This window comes from Nicotiana tomentosiformis, chromosome 9 (assembly GCF_000390325.3).
Source record: "Nicotiana tomentosiformis chromosome 9, ASM39032v3, whole genome shotgun sequence".
Classification (NCBI taxonomy): domain Eukaryota; kingdom Viridiplantae; phylum Streptophyta; class Magnoliopsida; order Solanales; family Solanaceae; genus Nicotiana; species Nicotiana tomentosiformis.
The window spans coordinates 56,462,589-56,483,659 of NC_090820.1; the positions used below are offsets into that span (position 1 = coordinate 56,462,589).

The 21,071-nt window shown below is 37.7% G+C and overlaps 1 protein-coding gene across 1 annotated transcript; it reads right to left on the reverse strand.

Moving 5' to 3' along the window:
• Nucleotides 1–1,504: 1,504 nt before the first annotated feature.
• On the reverse strand, nucleotides 1,505–9,876 carry LOC138898824 (uncharacterized). Its single transcript, XM_070184928.1, has 3 exons — nucleotides 9,802–9,876; nucleotides 3,080–3,131; nucleotides 1,505–2,010 (listed from the first exon to the last, which is right to left on the reverse strand). Exons 1-3 carry the CDS (start codon nucleotides 9,874–9,876, stop codon nucleotides 1,505–1,507), a joined length of 633 nt encoding a protein of 210 aa, XP_070041029.1.
• Nucleotides 9,877–21,071: the final 11,195 nt, after the last annotated feature.

The following is a 21,071-nucleotide window of genomic DNA, read 5'->3' on the forward strand; positions in this document are numbered from 1 at the left end:
CCCTAGTCACAATGCCTAGTGAATTCACCAAAAATAAAAGGGGAAACTGGGCGTAATTACACAAAATGACCGATCGGGGCGTTATAAATAGTCACCTTCTTAGCACTACCCTACTACAACATGTCCCCAAGGACAAGAAAATGGGGGTCATCATACTGACGAGCCTTGATGCGCTCAAACAAAGATGATTGTGCAAAAACACAGGCAAGAACTCTGCTGGGCTCCGAAATATGCAATCTCACGAACCTCTTGGCCAAACTCTGAACAACCACAGCCAAAGGCCTCTCAATAGCTGCTATGTTATCCTTACTAGGATGATACATGATAGTGATATCATAATCTTTCAATAACTCTAACCACCTTCGCTGCCTTAAATTCAAATACTTTTAGTAGAATAGATGTTGATGACTCCGATGATCCGTATACACCTCATAATATACACCATATAAGTAATGCCTCAAAATCTTGAGTTTGTGCATTATAGCTGCTAACTCCAAATCATGTACTGGTTAGTTTTTTGTTATAGGGCTTCAAGTGGCGCGACACAATAGCAATCACCCTACCGTCTTGCATTAACATACACCCAAGGCAAACGTGTGAAGCATCACAATAGACATTATACATCCCTGACCCTGTGGGCAACACCAAAATACTGCTTTAGTTAAAGTAGTGTTGAGCTTCTGAAAGCTCTCCTCACACTCATCCGACCCTCGGAATAGAGCGGCCTTCTAAGTCAACTTGGTCAATGGAGCTTCAATATATGAAAAATTATTTGACAAAGCAACAATAGTAGCCCACCAATCCTAAGAAACTCCTGATATTTGTAGCAGTTGAAGGTCTGGGTCAATTCTGAACTTCCTCAATCTTCTTTGAATCCTCCTTGATCCCAACACAAGACACCACATGGCTCAAGAATGCCACTAAGTCCAACCAAAACTCACACTTGGAGAACTTTACAACTTCTTGTCCCTTAAAGTCGGAAGCACAATCCTCAAATGCTTCTTGTGCTCTTCCCTACTATGGGAATACACCAATATCTCATCAATGAACACAATGATAAAAGAATCCAAATAAGGCTGGAATACATTGATCATCAAATGCATGAAAGTTATTGGGGCATTAGTCAAACCAAAAGACATCAAGAAAAAGTCATAATGCCCATAACGAGTTCTGAAAACTATTTTAGGGATGTCCGATGCCCTAATCTTAAACTGGTGATACATCAATCTCAAGTCAATATTTAAAAATACCCTAGCATCCTGAAGCTGATCAAATAAATTATCTATGTGTGGTAGTGGATACTTAATCTTAATGGTAACCGTGTTCAATTGCCCATAGTCATACATATTTTCATATACCCATCCTTGTTATTTACAAACAACACCGACACACCCCAAGGTGATATACTAGGCCTAATGAATATCTTATCCAGCAACTCTTGTAAATGTTCCTTCAATTCTTTCAACTTAGTAGGAGCCATGCAATACAGTGGAATAAAGATAGGCTAAGTGTCTGATGAAAAATCAATGCTGAAATCAATATCCTTATCAGGTGTCATACCCGGTAGGTCTACAAGAAATACATCCGGGTACTCTCTCACTACTGGAACTGACTCAACAATAATTGAAACTGACTCAACAATATTAGTACTAGTATATTTAACAAGAAAACCTTTCCATTCCAACCTTGGCAATACTGGCATTGACAACATAGTCTTAATGTGATAATCAGGAATACCATGGTATAGAGATAGCCAATCTATACCCAAGATCACATCAAAGTCTACCATATCTAATAATAGAAAGTCCACCCTCATCTCAAAACCACTGATAGTGACCACACAGGAGCGATAAACTTGATCTACCATAACATAATCCCCAACCGTTGTAGATATATGGACAAGGGTAACAAGAGAAACGCGTGGCATATCCAGACAATAAGCAAAGTATGATGACACATATGAATAAGTAGAACCAAGATCAAACAATATTGAAGCATCTCTGTGGCACACTGAAATAATGCTTATAATAACTACATCAGAAGTGACAACCTCGGTCCTCCCTGGGAACGCATTTCATCTAGCTTGACCTCTACTTGATTGAGCTCCACCTCTAGGGCGACCACATCCTGGATGATCTCCACCCTGAGCTGGCTAAGCGGGTGGTGTAGTAACCGACGTAGGAATCATAATCATACCTCATGCTTTAAACATTTTAGCAATATCATGTCATAGTCATAAGAGAGTATAACATATGGTTATAGCTCAAAGTAACATATATATCTTTGTATGTGCTCGCCCTACAACATGCTAGATAATTTGAAAGCATTTATGCAAGTTTCAAGTAATGCTTTTGAAAACACAAGTAGTCCGGAAGTTAAAGTCTCCCTTATCTACACACTCGTAAGTCCGCCAAATATGAAATGTCCAACATACCCCTCAAATAGCCTCCAATGACTTTAATCTATGCAAAATATAAATAATTCATTCAATTAGGCTACGTGGACCTTTTTCGTAAATTTAGGAACAATCAAAATCAACCTTGAGATTCAACCTGGTCAAAACCCCGAAATAAATTATAGAATCAAATTATCCATTCACCTACGAGTCCAAATCTATATTTTGATTCTTAATTGGAGTCCATTTGCCTTGTGAAAACCTCAAATTACTCAGTTAGGAAACTAGGTACGTTAAAATCCTCATATTCCCTATTCAAATCTCATATTTCTACGCTAAAATTCAACCAAATTCAAGTATAATCATTAAAAAGATTAGAAAATTGATATCTCAATGACTGGAGCTGAAGATAATTCAAAAATATATCTCATATCTATATCTCTTTTCCAAAATTGGAAAAAATGGCATTTGATACGTCATTGTACATTTTTATTCACAAGCATTGGAATTGGGACATTGGCATCGCTTTTGCAATAAACGGTTAGGGGTTGGGCATGTTATGACCTGAAATCCCAACAGCGGGGTCGTGATGGCGTCTAACACTGAATGTCAGGCAAGCCAGCACAATAGATAATACAAAATAAAGAAAAATAATAAATATCCGATAACTTGTCAAAAACATACCATAAACCACTCCAAGGTCTGGTGTCACAAGTATATGAACATCTAGATCCAGCTAAATACAAAGTTTAAAAAAATAAAGCACTACCTAAAATAAAATAGAAACCGTACAGTAGAAATAGGAAAATAACTCCAGGGTCTATGAATGGAATGCAGTTCTACCTCAAATCACTGACAGGTAGCTGCTAAGAACCTCTCGGGACTCCGCTAGTACCAACGTCAAAATCTACATAAATCAATCAAGTGCACGGCATCACCCTTCGTGTTTTAATCCACACATTCATTCAATCAATGATAACAATATGAAAATATGGTACGGCAACACCCTTCATGCTTTTTAGTCTTCCTCGCCAAGCAATATTAATAACCCAAAGTATTAAGCAAGGTGGGAAGCAAATTTCAACTTCAACCATGGTGTTATGATAAGCAAATTCAACTTTCAATATCCCAAAAACTTCAAAATAAGCAATAAATACGAAAGCGAACAATAAAAGGAATAGCAGTATAACTAAGGCATGGAAGGCTCAAGTGGACAACTTGAGAGGGAAAGGCATGGGACCGTCGACCGCACCACTGATCGACTAGTCTACCGCAAATAAGCCTTTTCGGTTTAAAAGGGTATTTTCAAGAAAGGGCAGACACTCATCAAGTGTTGCTATATTGATAATAAGTACAAGTGGAGTATGATGTAGAGCATGCTTTATGCAGAAATAGTAACATGTTGTCAAGTATTTGCACGATAAAAGTGCATAAAACAGTAAATAATAAGGATGAACAGGAAAAGGAAAAGAAGAGAAAAGAAAAGAAAGGCAAAACAGAGAAGTCAGTTTAACCCATGAAAATGTGAGAGAATGTAATGAAGCAGGTAGCGAAATAGGGATGGAAGAGTCATGATATAGCAATCTTAGACAAGATGAGGGAAACGGGGAGAGCATGTGCATGTCATAGCAAATAAAGGGAAATAAGTGAGGGAATGTACATGTCATAACATATTAAACAAATAAAGGAAGATAGGGGAAGGGATGTACATGTCATAGCAATCTAAACAAATAAAGGAAAATAAGGTAAGGGATGTGCATGTCAGAGCAATTTAAACAAATAAAATAAAAATATAAGGAAAGGGATATACATGTCATCAAATATATATGTTAATCCACATAAGCCAAATTCGTTATGGTTATAGCCTAAGTGTAATTCCCCAATAGTGTCTTCATGTTGTCGTGCCCGGTTTTCTCGCGAAAGTTTGTTTCGACGTGTGACAACTCTTTTAAATGAGTATTAAAAGAGAAGAGTCACCACCTAACGATTTTGAGGTGCGTTAGGGCACCTATTTGCAAATAACTCTATTTGACTAGTGTACATCACCAAAGATCGGGTAAGGGCTTAAATTACCTCGAAGAAAAGGTGTTAGGCACTCTTCGAGGTCCATAATGGTGGGTCCCGGTCGAAGTTTACGCTATGTGGGATTATTAAATTATAAATTGTCCTATGTGATCATGTAAGTTAAAGGAAGAAATGGAATCTAAATATCCAACTACGGTGTAAAACAAGTATAAAGAATATTGCGCATGTGAAGGAAATAGACTATACATTAGTAGATGATTGGTACAAGTCCTTGGAGATTACAATGTACAACCTAATTTGTTCTAAATCCGAAGAAACAAAGGTGCGAGTAGTAAACATAGGGGAGGGGGGGGTCCTAAAATATAGGGGAGGGGGGATCCTAAGTTTTTTTAGCCTAAAAGATCACCCCGTGTATCATAAATAATACTTCGCAACTCCCTTAATGTAGGTGTTGCTCATATTATTCAGTGGGCACAAACTATCATCTCCTACTACTCAATTACTATGTTAAAGTTATTTACGTAAAGCACTCTAGTTCAATTCTAAACCGCTTCCTATGCGTGCATTACCTGTCCCATGCCTATGCTCCAAGAGGCTTTGGACCTAATATGTGGGTGGTTCTAGACTTTACTTGGGATACTCAAAATGATAAAACAGGGCGCACATTCAAAATAGGTAGAACTGCACATAATAGCAATGAAAGGCTCAAGTTAGCCTCCATACATACGCACAAAAGCACGCGATCAATTACAGATTTGCAGACTATCCAGTAAGGGGTCATAAGCAGTTTTATAATTGAGATGCATTAAAGTCGTCCAAAACCTATAGGCATGACTTATACGTGACTACATGGTTTTAATAAAATCTTGTAGGCAGTACTGCTAGTCAAATTATCGAAATCGTAGATTATAATCGTTATTAAAAACCTATAGACATAATCTCTAAGTGATTCACACTTGGGCAGTGAAACCATTGAAAAACTCGGAATTATTCGTCTTTGATCCTATAGGGATGCTTTCTAAACGAGTAGTGATGTCCTATAGGAATGGTTTCTAAACACTTGGTATTTGAATACTAATTCTCTATGCTTATTCCTATAGGCATATTTTCTAGGCGGGCAGTGTGATAAGAACAATAACAACGTCGGTTTAATTAATCAATCAAGGCCCTATACACATGGTATCTAGATGAGTATCGATGAGAGAAAATTTTAATTACTTGAGGCGGTCCTATAGGCATGATATATAACAATCACATAGCAATAGTACAAGTTGAGCAAATAACCAATGATGTTTGAATCTTATAGGCATGCTATCTAATGGCGTGTAGAAGTGAACCATGTAAACGAGTGGAACACTTAAACTCTTGTAGGCATGCTTTATAACAATGTACATGAATAGGACATGTAAATCAAGTGAAATGCTCATGTTTCTGTAGGCATGCTTTCTATTAGTGTATAGAAATAGAGCACGTCAAACACAGTAGCAAACAAAGCATGTAAACCTTATAGACATATTTTATACCCATTCATGCGAGAATTATAGTACCCCAAGCCCCCTTTTACTAATTTCCCCATCATTCGTTATTACAAATTATTACAGGCCAAATAAATAATGCAAATAGAATAAAACAGCCATAAGCCCAATAGGACAGCTATAAGCCCAACACAAAGTAACCCTCTAATTTTCTGGGCCTTCAATAGTCTTGCTCTCTGAACCACCAGTAGGCCCAAATCCCAAGCTCACAAGGACAACTAGAATGCACCTGAATCCAGTACTCAGGGCCAGCAACACATATGGCCCATCAAACCATGCCCAAACGTGAAGACAATTGTCTTGCTTACCCAGTAACCAACAACAAATGACACAAGTAACAGTCCATGCATACTAATTACTCAAATAACTTCAGATATAGACGTATACACAGGGGAATACTTAGGTGTTATATTTAATGAAGAAACTGGACTTGTTAAACATGATATCCCAGAGGTAAAGAATCATATGAATAAGAATAGAACAAAAACTCTCAAAGAGATTTTAACAGATAGGGGTTTAAAACAAACATGGTGCAGAATTGATTCAATAGGAGTTCATACATAGAAGATTTAACAGGAGGGTCTAAGGTAAGACATGCATGAAACTAGTCCTACAAAACAATCATATAGACACAGTTCCATGGGGTGACAGAGTAACTAGCAGGTATTCATTTAACTCTAAAGAAACCAGAGATTCTGCAGGTTGATCACACATGACAAGTTTAGTTATGCATCCAAGATTTCCCAAAGGTATTAAACTAAAGTAAATTTAACACTAGCAGGCAGGGTTTCATCATGATAATGGAATTACACTAAGCATAGAACAATAAAACTCTTTCGGGGTTCACAAAAGGTATAAACATAAGTCATGCTTGGTCTGAAAGTTTAGACAACATTGACATGCAAAAATTCATACTATCATGGATTAATTCTATGGAAAGTTAGCAGTTTGCACATGATTGCACCAAATATGAAATATAAGGAGGGCATGGTCACAACTAATTGGTAATCAAACAGGACTTCTTAAAAGCAAGCATACTAGAAGGTATAGTCCAAATATCCTTACAAATACCCACTTAGTTCAAACGTGAGTGACTTAACACATTCAAATTAAAGGCAAACATCAATCATCTCAAGAAGGCTCAAGAAATCTAAGGTGATACACGGACTCAGGGAAGATGAAACTATACAAAATTCATGGTGAATGTGAAAGTCAGGTAACACTTGAGAGGGCCAGAACCCATTCAAGTAAAATACACATAATGATAGTACACTACACATGTTAAAACCTATCAAGTTCGATACTAGAGAACAGGAATTGTGGAACATGGTTAAGACAATAGAATTATAGTAAAACAATACAATAGTGGGGCTTCACAAATAGCAAAGAAACTTGGGTCATGCTTGTCCGTAGAAGTTCAAACAGTGTTAGCACGCAGAAGACCCGTACATGAACAAGTAGAAGAGTGACAATTAAAAATGTAAAGAGTCAAGAACACTAACCAGTTGCAAAGATAAACGAGTTAAAGATCGAGAAACTTAGAATATCAGCAATGTCGGCAATTGAGAGAGAACAATGAGAACACCCAAATCCTAGTGTGTCAGAGTTCACAGGAGCTTCAGTGAGCCCCGAGCAGTGCTTGTACTAGGGAGGTCGATAGAGAAGATTATGGTGGCCTTGGCTTTCAGCCGGCCACAATCAAGAGTGCAGAATAGTATAGAATGTGTGAGAGTGAGCGAATTATAGAAGTTAAGGTCTGCTTTAGGGGGATTGGAGAAAGGTTTATATAGTAGCAAAATTAAATGCTCAAACAAGGAAAAACGGTCAATAAAACATAATAAAGGAAAGCATAGCATGCAAAATTGATTTAGAATTGAATTAGGAGAAAAATCAGGAAAATCCTAGTTTGACTGAAATCATAGATTGGCCGTAGATCTTGTTAAATTGGACCTGTATAATCTTTCCATGGACGTATATAGACGAAAAAACGTCTGAATCTTGAGGAGTATATCTTATTTCTCTTGATTTGGGAGATTGGTACTTGCCAAAACCGTCCAAGTACTAAGTAATACCATATTTATGCAAGTAACAGCGATATAACCCCAAAAAGGTAAGCAAATCGAGGTAAGCATCCATGAATGGATTGGATTCGGAGAAGAGTTGGAGGCGGCGGCTAGAGTTTGTGAGGAGAGGAGAAGGTTCGAGAGGATTTGGGGGCGGCAGATGGGTAAAAAATGAGGTTAGGGTTTCTATGAGGTTATTTAAAAGGGGAGATATAGTTTATGGGCCGTTGATCACTAAGATCAACGTCCAAGATTAAAAGAAAGAGTGGGGAGAGTCATTGAGACTGGTCGCGACCGGGTTGGTTAAGGGGTCATTTGATTTGGGTTTCTGAGGCATAATTGGGATGGGCTAAATGTTTTGGGCCTTGATTTTGGTCCGAAATTAGCTCAAAATTGGGCTACAATTTAAATACAAGAAATTCATAAAAATAAAATTATAAAAAAAGACTAATAAATAACAAAATATTATTTATTCAGTAAAATTCTTGAAAATAATAGCTTAACATTATGAAAATATAAAAAATGCTATTTTAGCATAAATAATATAATAAATACAATTATGTATAAAATATAGGATATTATTGTAACTAGTGTAAATGAAATGGATAAAATGCAAATATAATTACGTACAAGATGAGATAAAATATGCATGTAGGTATAAAATGATAAATTTAGATGATTAAATCACCCTAAAATAATTTAAAGAGATAATTAATAAATATTAAACAAATTGAATGCGAGAATATCAATTTTAAGGCTTTAAAAATTATAGAAAATACTCATATGACTTTTGTAAATTGGGTAATATTGCAAAAATGATATTTTGAAAGTATATAGGATATCTATAAAATATGAGGGAAAAATTGGATATCAACAACGTGTTGCAGCCAGAGCACCTGCCTGATTAGCGGCTGAGGAGCCACTAGTAGCTCCAGTTGGGGGACAGGCACCCGAGACGCATGTTGTTGCCCCTGGACTTTAGGAGACCCTAGCACAGATTTTTAGCATGTTCTGCACTCTAGCTCAGGAAGGATTGATTTCCCTTGCCCCAACTACATCATAGGCTGGGGGAGGAGCTCATACTCCCACGGCCCGTACAACATAGAAACTAAGGGCTAAGTTTCTTGGTTATCTCCGGGAGCGGTCTCTTCTCCATCGGGCTCCCCCCATTCTCGGACCCACTCTTACTCCCATCATCATCATCATCATTATCATCATCGTCATCATCGGAAACCAAGGCTTCAGCATTGGCTTCGAATTCTTTAGCCCTTTTTATCTCTTCAGCGAGATCGAAACCTCGAGCATGGATCTCCTCGAGGGTCTCCCTCCGAGATCGGCACTTAGCAAGTTCAACAACCCAATGTGCTCGAGTATCGGCGGTCTCGGCTGCCTCTCTTGCTTGGACCTATACAGCTTCAGCGTCGGCTCGATAGACGGCCACGAGTGCATCCACATCCACCTTTGCATTTTCGGCGTTAGATTCGGCCTTGGCAAGTTTAGAGGCCAACCGAGCCTCGAGCTCCTTTTTTCTTCTTGCTTGAACCGAGATTTTCTCCTTCATACTTTGAAGTTGGTTTTCGGCCGATGATAATTGGGCTCGAGCAGCTTCTTTCTCTGCAGCAAAGCGATCCATACCTTCTTTCCACTTCTAAGACTCCGCTTTTATCTCATCGACCTCCTCATGGAGTTTCCCGATCATCTCAATTTTGTGCTGCAGCTGTGAGACCGAATAATTAGCCATCATTCCGGCATTGAGCCCATAGGCTTTTAAAAGTATCATTACCTGCTCGGAAAGATCGGTCTGATCTTGGTAAGCGTTGGCCAACTCAGCCCGGAGGTCTTTTATTTCCTCTCCCATTTGCCCTAAGATGAGCTTAAGGGAGTTCCTCTCCTCCGTAACCCGTTGAAGGTCGGCCTCATATCGACGCAGCTCGGTTCGAGACCGAGAACATGCTTCTCAATGAACTGTCATGGCCTGTAAAGATAGAAGAAACAATGTTAGAAAAGAAAAGCAAACATAAAGGTAATGCCATATAATTTAAGGCTTACCTGATTCAAAGCCAGCTGCACTCCATGAAAAATATCTGATGCTTCACTTGTACCGGTAGCGTCCTCGACACCGATAAACAGGTCATGAAAAAGATCCTCTCCATCATGAGGCCTGTCTAATTCGAGGGCCCCCAAAGCTTGGGCTTCCCGAATCGCCCCTACAAAAAATGCAGGGAAGGTGGGCGAGTCTTCGATTGCTACTGCCCCAAGTATATCACTTGGAGCATTCTCTTCGGTTCGAAGAGATTCGGGGAGAGCCCCTTCAGACATATCCCCCATTTGTTGGCTTCAATAGGAAGCATCTTCGATTTCCAACAACTCGGGGACTCTACCCGAATCTTTCTCTGATATATCCTCAGTTCCAGGTAGAGCCTTATGAACCACCATCGATCCAGCTGCCTGTGGAACGTCGGTGGTCTTCTTCATTCGGGCCGCCAGCGCGGACCCATCATTTTCTTCTTCTTCTTCTTTTTCTTCTTCTTCATCCCTCAGATGTAGAACTGATTCTACGGTCAAAGGAATGATATTCTTGTTCGGATTACGAGCCGTCCTCTTCTTCGGTTTTTGATCTTCGAGGACGGGGGCTCTTTTCCTCTTATTATCTTTCACCGACTTTGGGACAGAGGCCGAAGCCTCTTCCTCGACGGACAAGGGCCTCAAAACTGCATCTTTGCCCACACCTACATACGATAAATTTTATTAAAGTGTGTGAAAAGCATCTTGTTCGAACTACCAAAAAATACGAGAAAGGTGCTTACCATGCTTTTTGGCCTCCCATCGGCCCTTTGACAAGTCACGCCATGAGCGCTCGGCGTATGAGGAGGTCAAAACCAGATTCTGTACCCAGTTCTTGAGATCGGGCACTACGCCGGGCATGTAGGGAACCGCTGCATCACAAAAGGGGAAAATCAGTGAGAAAGGAAATGAAAGGACAAAATAGTAGGAGATAACTGCAGAATTACACTTACGCTTTATGTTCCACTCCTCGGGAAAAGGCATATTTTCGGTCGGAATCAGGTCTGATGTTCTTACTCGAACGAGCCTACCCATCTAGCCTCGATCCCTATCCTCGTCTATGCTCGAGAACAGATCCTTGGTAGCTCGACGTTGAAGTTTTATTAACCCTCCTCGAAAAAGGCGAGGACGGTACAATCGAACGAGATGATCAAGGGTGAAAGGAATCCCCTCAATTTTGTTCACAAAATATCGGATCAAAATAACGATCCGCTTAAAAGAAGGATGGATCTGGCCAAGGGTTATTAGGTATTTACGACAAAAATTGATGATAACAGGGTCGACGGGACCTAACGTGAAAGGGTAAGTGTACACACTTAAAAACTCTCTCACGTGAGTAGTAATATCCTCTTCGGGAGATGGCACTACCACTTCTTTGTTCCCCCAGTTACAATCTTTTTTTATCTGCTCGATATACCCCCGGGTTATCGAACAAATATATCTCGATACGGGCTCACATCGGCCAGGAACCGACGAACCTTTATCGAGTTTGAAATCGGAGGTAAGAACACACGCCATCAGAACACACTCCTCAGGCCGTGGATCCACCAGTGTTTTGTCGGCGGTAGATTGGGAAGAAGAAGCTTTTTCTTTTTGGGGGATGATTTTTGATGTCTTCACCATTTTTGGATTTAAAGACGGTGACAAAGATTTGGTGGTTTAGAAGAAGAATTTTGCAGAAAAGAGTCAAAGATCAGCGAATAAACTCAGAAGAGACGAAAAAGAACTTGAAAATTTTTCTGAAGATTGAAGAAGTAAAAGTGATGGATGGTGGACGGAAAGGCTATTTATAGATTGAAACAATGACGGTTCAATATCAACGGTGGCCAACCACCATCTGACATGCATTAAAAGCCTTGAAAAACTAAATCGACGGGATAGCTATCACGTGCGTCATGATCGAGCCCAATGTGAACGTCATCTTATAATCCAATCGAGCCATTGAGAAATCATATTGTTTCTCACCACATCATTCCCGAGAAACTAGGAGACTATCTGTATACGGTCGAAATAGATTTCGGCCTTCGTACGATTGATCGGGGTCGAAACATAATGGATCAAAGAAAGACTTCGTAATATCGAGATGAGTTCCAAAGGTGGTACAGACAAGCTTCAGATTTCGGATATAGATCAAACACCGAGTTCGAAGTCATTATCGAGCTCGGGTTCGAATCGAACTATGATGAGATGATTTCGAGCTTAAGGGGCAGAGGCCAATCGGGATTGAGTCCGAATCATCACCTGATCCCGAGTCCATATCGAGTTCTAGAAACAATACCGACCAGCACCGAGGCCGATCGAGCTCGAGCTCACAGACAAGAGCCGTTGCAAACACACTAAGGGAGAGAATCTCGGCGAAAATTAGGGAAAAGCTGATTTATTATGGGTTCTCCACTATGTATTTTTAATTATATCTAAAGTAGGATCCTCCACTATAAATAGGATGGCTACATTTCTGTAGAAGGCAGTTCTTTGGCTTACATTGTAATTCAAGTGCCATATTCTCCTATATTCAAGAGTTACTCTTTTAAGCTTTATAAATTGATTTATCTTGCTCAGTCATAAAAATCATCTTCTTTATAACCTTGTTTATTTTACATTCTTTGCAATCCATATTTGATATTTCTATTTATCATTACGATTTATATTAATCTATATCACATATCCTTAGAATTACGTATAAATTCAACTCCATTCATTTTTCAGGTAAACAATATTAAAAAGTAATAACTTTCCTAAAGAGAAGTTAGAAAATCATACAATTATTTTATATGCAGGCAATTTTAGTTTTCAGAAACTAATCAGCTTCTCTTCTTTTCTTTTCAACACTTCCTTCTCCTCCATGAACAGAGAAAACATCTCTTTCTTTCCTCCTACAAACACATAAAGCAGAAAGATATTTAGTTTGTGAGATGTGACTCCGTTTCCTAGTAAGATTAAGTTTGACTTAGGGTAATTAATTTGATGATGAGTTCAATGATTCTTTTGATGTATTAAAAAGATACATATTTTGTTGTTCTTGCTCCACAATTTATTCTAATATTGGCATAAGAGCAAGTGTATTTTTTCCTAGTTTGCTTCTTCTCTATCAAAGTTTTTTTTTGAGTTAATACCCTAAGATCCTCTTAAACTATCTAACTTTTGTCAGTTTTCTACTGTAATTATCCGCTGTTCCCAAAATATTTTTAAACTATATTTTCCTTCATATTAAAACTCCCTTGTTGATTATCTGGCATAATGTGTGAAATAACTCGCATAGGGATGCGTAATTGCTGAAAAAATCTATCAAAATGGCCCCATCTCACCATGAGTAGTGGCTAATTAACTTCCCTTTAAAAAATTTATATTTCTTATTTTCTCCTTATTTTCTTTATATTGTAGGCTTTTTTCTTCATTTTTTTTACCTTTCTTCTTTATTCTTACCTTTCCTTTTTATTTCTTCAGTTGGGTTCCTTTGAAATGTTTTCTCCATCTAGTTTCTTCTGAAATTCATTAGCCCTTTTCTTTTTTTATTCTTTCATTTCTTACGTATGTCCCTAAGATGAAATCTCTTCGGTTGTTGGTTGGATAGTTTTGCTCATGCTCTTGTTACGATGCAAATTCTACAAGGATCGTGATGGCTCCTAACCTAATCTGCTAGACAATCCAACCAACATAAATATAGCTCAAACTAAAAATTATCAAATAAATAATAAAATAAAATATGAAGATCAACAAAAACCATCCCAAGAATTGGTAGTATAATTCATGAGCGACTAAGATTAGGATTACAACGTTGATATGAAAAAATACATCTTACCTTTGAATATATATAAACAGAAATACAAGATCCCAGGCTACCATGAACAAATAGTAGCTGATAACTAGAATGTCGATGTGTCTTCAATACTCACCCTCGAACTCCGCAACAACTCTACTCCAATAGTTACATGTAAGGTGCAAAAGTATAATATATGTACAACCGACCCAATGTACTCAGTAAGTATCAAGACTAACCTCAACGAAGTAGTGACAAAGTTTAGTAAAAAATACTCCCTTTATATAACCTTTACATAAAAAAAAGCATATATTGTAATAGAGAAACAACCAAGAAACAACCAAGGAACAATGAATATTAATAATAAGGAGCACAATCAAAGAAAAAAGTAAGAAGTATGCTTTTCTAAATAACCAAAGTAAAGCATATACAAATACACCAGGTCCTCATATAAAGGAGATTTGCACCAAGTAGCTTTAACTCAAATAGTTTTATATGAATGTGGAGTGTCTATATATGATAAAAATCCAATTTTGCCTCAATTCCCAAATAGCATTTATACAAATGCTTCTACATGACTCTAAAATATCTATGCATGATGAAAACTCAACATTTACATCAATTTGACACTCTCCAAGTGTCCAACTATTCACTAGCAAGTCTCATGCATATATAAAATGCAGTAATATGCATACATCAATGATATACATGAATGTTACTACATGAATCTAGAATGTTCATACATGCTCAATACTTAACCATAATCAATATCCAACACATCTCATCTACTCCGGCATGATCTAGCACATCCCATGTGCTCCAACATGATATGCGTAGGACCTGCACTCACAGGGCCAAATAACATAGGTAATCACGTAATTTCGAAGGGACGGATCCATAACCAAGCGCTCGCGCAGAATAACTCACTATGCCATAATATATCAATCTTCTCATAATATCCCAATTTGCCATACTCATAACAACCGTACGACATAAACTATCATGCCATAATAATATCAACCACATGGCATAAACGATCATGCCAACCTCAACCATATAAGAGAACCATATACAGGATGTGTTCACATGAACACGAGATAAGCACATATGATGCGTAGGGACAGAGAAATAAACACGTAGGGATATGCATATGTACAAGCTTGACTACGACTACAACATATAATCCAACATATAAAATAGCCTTCGTGTCCAACTAAGAAATCAAAAGACTAGACATGGTCTCTAGCATGAATAATAATTCTCACATAGTCAGAAAAATAAGTTAAGCATATTACAAGTAGAATATGTACCAAAATAAGACATAATGAAACCTAAAATCTACTCCGAGTATGATATAACCTTGGTGCCCGCATTACGCTTGTCACCTTGCGTATATGTCAACTCCAAATACGTAGCATGTTGCATATAATTCCCTTTTAGAAAATATTCCTCCAAGTAGAGGTTAAGAAAGATATTTACCTTCTTCGGGCTAGTCTTCAATCCCAAATCACGTCTTTTCCTTTATTCTTGACTGTAAGGCCTCATAAAATTTTCTAATGCTTTAATATCTTAAAAGTGCACTAACGGTTTTTGAGAATAACATTTTGAGTGTCCAAAGAGACCTACTATCTTGGACACATTATTTGGTCACAAAAATATATGAGAGAAGTGATTTGGAACATGCTGATGAAGTTTAGAAGTAAAAAGGGCTTGGTTGGAACAAGTTGGAAATGTTAAGTGGAATAGGGTATCCTAAGTCGTGCATCCCTTGACTTTAGACAAGAATAACTCTTTCAATATAAAAGTATTTTCTAATGGATTTTGATTCTACCTTGTTGTAAGGCCCTCAAGATTTCCTATAAGTCTAAGACCTTAAATCGCGTCTCGAGATCTCCATTTTTTATTTTGCGTGTCATGGATGGCCATGAATGAGGATGTCATTATGTAAATATGATTTCATACTTATATGAAGGTCTGGATGTGAATTTTCTTAGGCCTGGTGAATTTTTACAACTAATTCGAGCATTTTCGAGCTTAGGATACAATTTAATTTAGACCCGAACTACATGAGAATTTCTGAAGTAGATAAAATTATTTGAATACTTGGGGATATTATTTTATTAATCTATGAGTGTTGGATTAATGGAGAATACTTGGATGTTAATTTCAAATCAATAAAACTAAAGAAAATACAGTGAACTATCTCTCTATAGCGTAGCTATAGCACAGGAGGGAAGCAAAAATTTTAGCAAGCCAGTGAGCTCAAGCATTATGGCACAACTATATCACTAGTGGAAAAATACTATACCTGGACCTATTACTACATGAGCGGGGAGAGAGAAAAATAAAAGAATTTCAAGACTATGGCCTTTCTCTCCATCACCCATCCGGCCAAGGCTTCCAATACACACTTAGGTGAGTTTTTAAGTGTGTTTTTATGATGATTCCATAGAATTTCTTCAAAATCTCAAGAACACCCCAAAAGTTGGCTTTCAAGATTTGGTCTACAAGAGATAATCTTTCACCCCCAAACCTACATGCATGGATTGTTAGTGAATATATGAATAAGAAATAATTATTAGCATTTATCAGATGGTGATTGGAAGCCATAAATTCTTAACCTAGATTATTGGGTGTTGTAGGGATTTTGTAATGAGTTAATTAGTGAAATTTAGTAGATGTGAGTTCATTGATGATTATAATGGTGCTAAAGAAGGTAGTTAGTAGTAAAAGGATGTTGTATTATCTCTTGTTGGTGGAAAAGAGGGATTGTTGGATAAAGAAACACCAATACTATAGGTAGTATAATGCTATGCACTCTAGGTATTTGATAAAATGCAAAAATAACCTAAAACCTGGAAAAACTTTACTAATATTGGTCCAATTAAATTATGTTGATGTAGATTGAAGTTGTAAGAGTAGTGAGAAGTTTTCGTATCACAAAAGAGCTTCATCGTGGTATGTTGGCTAAACTTTTTCTATAGAATCTGATTCCATGATTCCCATATGAATTCCAAGCACGGTTGTCCTAGTTCCTATTTGCATTATTCCGGATGGCTTCCAATGGTTGAATTCCAAATGTTCATGAGATTTCTAGATATGTCTTAATTGCCAATTCCATGCTCCCTTGGGAATGTTTAGCAATTTCTTTTGATGGTCATATGCACATGAAAATGAAGTAATAATGTTTATACGATGAATCTTCATGATTGAAGTGCTTTAAAAAGGTTGAATTACTAAATGCTCATGAAGCTCTACACATTCCCTATTTTCTATTTCCATGCTATTTTTATTAAAAGTGTTTCAATCATGATTGACGCATCAAATGCTATGATTTAAACTCATATTTCAATTACAAATCACTATACTCTCCTTAAGAAATTCAATGCGCTTAAGGTTTACGCATGCTTTTGAAGCCATGATTTACAGATGTTCTACATATTGGTATTTTATAGCGATCCTTGATAGTAAAGGAATAAAAGTACAAAATATAAAATGTGGTTATCGTGACAAGAATGGATGTACAGAATATATAATGCGGCCATCGTGCCAAGAACGAACATTTACATGTGTGGCCAAAAGTGCCAAGGAAATGAAAGGATTTTCTAAAGGGATATGAGATGAGTATTTTCTTTATATAATATTTTTTTGGGAGTATCATAACATAACCGAGAAGGTATAGGTTGTATAGGCCTATACCCGAAACTACAGGTGCCGGTGTAGGAATTGATTGAGGGGAAAATCTTCGTTATATTGTGTTGAGATTATTCCCCTTAATTGGGATAAATATTGCTAGCATCAGTCCGAGTCCCCATATCAATCCACACTGGCATCATGGTGAGATGGCTTAGCTGATCGAGTGGTGATCGGACGTCATGTCGCACACATGGTGGTATTGTATTGTTATGTCAACCCTCATGGATCAGGGTGTAACCGCTTAGCTGGTCGAGCGGTGATCGGACTCCATGCCACGAGCATGGTGGGTTGTCCTTCTTGATATTATACTAAATTCACCTTACCATGTCGATCTATATATATATCGTGGTGAGACAACTTAGCCGATCGAGCTATCACAACCCAAACCGATGGGCCATGACGAGTGCCGGAGTCCTACCTGTCGAACACCCCTAAGCGTACTAAGATATAAATATGAAATAGGGGTAGGTCATGCATAACATCTATCAATAAACTGTTAAATCATGTGAATAACATACGTGAGAAAATATGCTCAACAGGGCTGCTATGGACAACTATATATCAAAATAGAAGCCGACAAGGCCACATACTATCCAACTATACATGACTGTCTACAGACCTCTAATAGAGTGTACAACTATATAAAGGATGGGACAGGGCCCCGTCATACCCATATATGTATACAAAAGTGTCGTACCAAACCCTAATAGCAGCTCCGGATCAAATGGAGCACACCAACTCTCGCTGAGCAAGGATCCTAAAAAGGGGGACCGTCATCCTGTCTACCTGCACCTACGGTCATGAATCATAGGCCCCCAAGCAATATGGGTGTCAGTACGAATAATGTATCGAGTACGTAAGACATAAGAATTAGTATATAAAAGTTATGATAGAAACATGGAGTAAAGGACTCAACCTGTAAGTCTGAATAGCTCTGTGAATCATTAAAAACATTTATAATGTCATGCATGTGCGTATAAATGTCATATCATACATAGGTATATGCATACATAATATCATCAAGCCTCTGAAGGCATCCCATCATATCATCTCGACCTCAGTGGGCAAATTCATCAACGTATAGCAACTGATCAGGTGATAGTATGTGTATAACGCCGTAATCTTTTCCCATACCCACATATATATAATATACGCGTATATAACGCCATCTGGTCATGGTTCAATGTACATGCATAAATGAATGCAATGCATAAGAAGTAAGTCAATAAGACCTCCCGGGATATCATAAAATCAATATGCCTTCGATTAATATCTCGAAATAAACTTTATCACTTATGTATTTTATAAGACCCATGAACAGATAATATAATAATAGGACATATGGGGAATCAAAAATATAAGCAACCCTAGTACTTCTAAGAATAAAGCCATTTGTGAAAGTTGCGTGTTTGCTCGTTTCGCTGTATCATATGGATCATGCCAAAAGGAAACAAGGGATAACCTTAACATACCTTATAGAAATATGTCCAATAATAATGATAAACTCAACTCACCGCATCTTAATCTACAACAATGGTAGCGAAGTTATTGTCAAGCTACAAATGAGTCTCTCATTTATATAACGATAGTAACTTAATCTGTAACAAAACGGGCAGCATTTTCCCTGATTTTAATGCTTCCTCAATCCTACTATAGGCAAGATAAAAACACAATACAATCAGCAACTCAAAAATAACCTAACTACAATTCGGGACCTTTAATACAACAAAAAACCCAAATATCCCATAACACCCAATCAACAAGTTATCAATTAGCCTGAAATTGCAACGACGAGCGACTAGCCCACTACCCTACCACATGTGATATTGTTCCATACCCTTTATCCTTTTAAACTCCATAAATAATCAGCACAAGAGGCCAACATGAGTTGACTACAAAACAGTCCACTACAAGTGGAATAAATCGAACTCACGACTCCCGATCACCGTCCCGTGAGTTCTAATTATTAGAAATTGAATTTATCAACCTTCCTTGATATTTAAAAAGCTTAAATACAGCAAGTATTTGTTTTCTTAACCATGAAGTACCTTCCAAAACTCAAACTACAAAAAAAAAAGAGGCGATATAATGATACTTACGTCGGAGGGATCGTTCTAATGTTATCGCTTCTTGATTTCGTACTCGGGGTATTAATCTTTTTTGAAACCCTTGTAAAGCACTTAAGGGTAGGTTTATGGGTGTTCTCTATTCGTGTTCTATGGAAAAATGAAGAGAAAGACGACTTAAGACTTATATATATCAACTTTTAAAAAGTTAAAAAGGTGCTAGCTTGGCACCCTAGCATTGGCCCTTCTTCAGATGCTCATATCATTTTATCTAAATGTCATATGAATCAACGGTTAAGAGTGTTGGAAACAAAATTCCAAGACCTTAAATTTGATATATAATATGTCCCAAAAAGACCTCATAGAACACACAAAATTTGTTGCTCAAAAAGCATTGTTACAATGCAAATCCTTAGTCGGTTTTTCTGCAACTTAATGTCGATTTTTCCCAAAGTTTATATTTTATATCCAAACATTATATATAGTCATATTATGACTTTAAACTCATTTAAATCATGATTAACAAGTCTCATATTTATTAGATGTCACCTTGGGATACACAGGGTGTACAATCTTCCCCCTTAGAAACATTCATCCTCGAATGTTAAACTCCTAGAAATCTATAGAAATTTTGGACTAGTCTCCTCTGTAACGGTACTACTACCAACCTGTCATGCAGCAAACCCAACAATACAAAGCCACACAGGGCCACAATCATGAATAACACTAATGGCCTCACACGACCAATGACAATAACTAACATAAGAATCTGGTACCATATACGCACCTAAAGGCTGTGATGTCTCAATCTGCATATCCTACGGAAGCAAAAACAAGTGAGGATACCTAGACTTCAGGTCTTATTCACCTTCCCAAGTCATATCTTCCACATTCTTGTTTCTCCAAAGTACTTTAACTAAAGCTACGTCCTTAGTTCTCAATCTCCGAACTTGTCTATCTAGTATCGCAATGGGAGCTTCCTCATATGATAGCTGCTCTGTGACCTGAACATCATCAACTGGAATAACTCTAGACGGATCTTCGATACACTTACGGAGCATAGACCCATGAAATACTGGATGTACAAACTCCAAGATGGAAGGCAAGTCTAACTCATATGCTACCTGGCCTACTCTACGTATAATCTTATAAGGTCCAATGTATCGAGGGCCAAGCTTTCCTTTCTTACCAAATCTCATAAAGCCTTTAATCGGTGATACCTTTAGGAATACCTAGTCGTCTACCTCAAACTCCAAGTCCCGTCGTCGATTATCTGCATAGGACTTCTGATGACTCTGAGCTACTAATAGCCTTTCCCTTATAAGCTTAATCTTCTCAACTACCTGTTGTACCAACTCTGGTCCTACTAACTTAGTTTCCCTAACATTGAACCATCTGATAGGTGACCTACACTTCCGTCCGTAAATAGCTTCATATGGATCCATCTGAATGCAAGAATGATAGCTATTA

Bases quoted from the DNA above. Each gene is read 5' to 3' on its own strand.
- LOC138898824 (XM_070184928.1), bottom strand. From the start codon at position 9,876: ATGGGAGAGGAAATAAAAGACCTCCGGGCTGAGTTGGCCAACGCTTAC. The intron at 3,132-9,801 runs GTAATGATACTT...CTTTGTATTTAG, and splicing joins AGACCGATCTTTCCGAGCAG to CTGGATCTAGATGTTCATAT. The intron at 2,011-3,079 runs GTATGTTTTTGA...GCATTATTTCAG, and splicing joins AGACCTTGGAGTGGTTTATG to TGTGCCACAGAGATGCTTCA.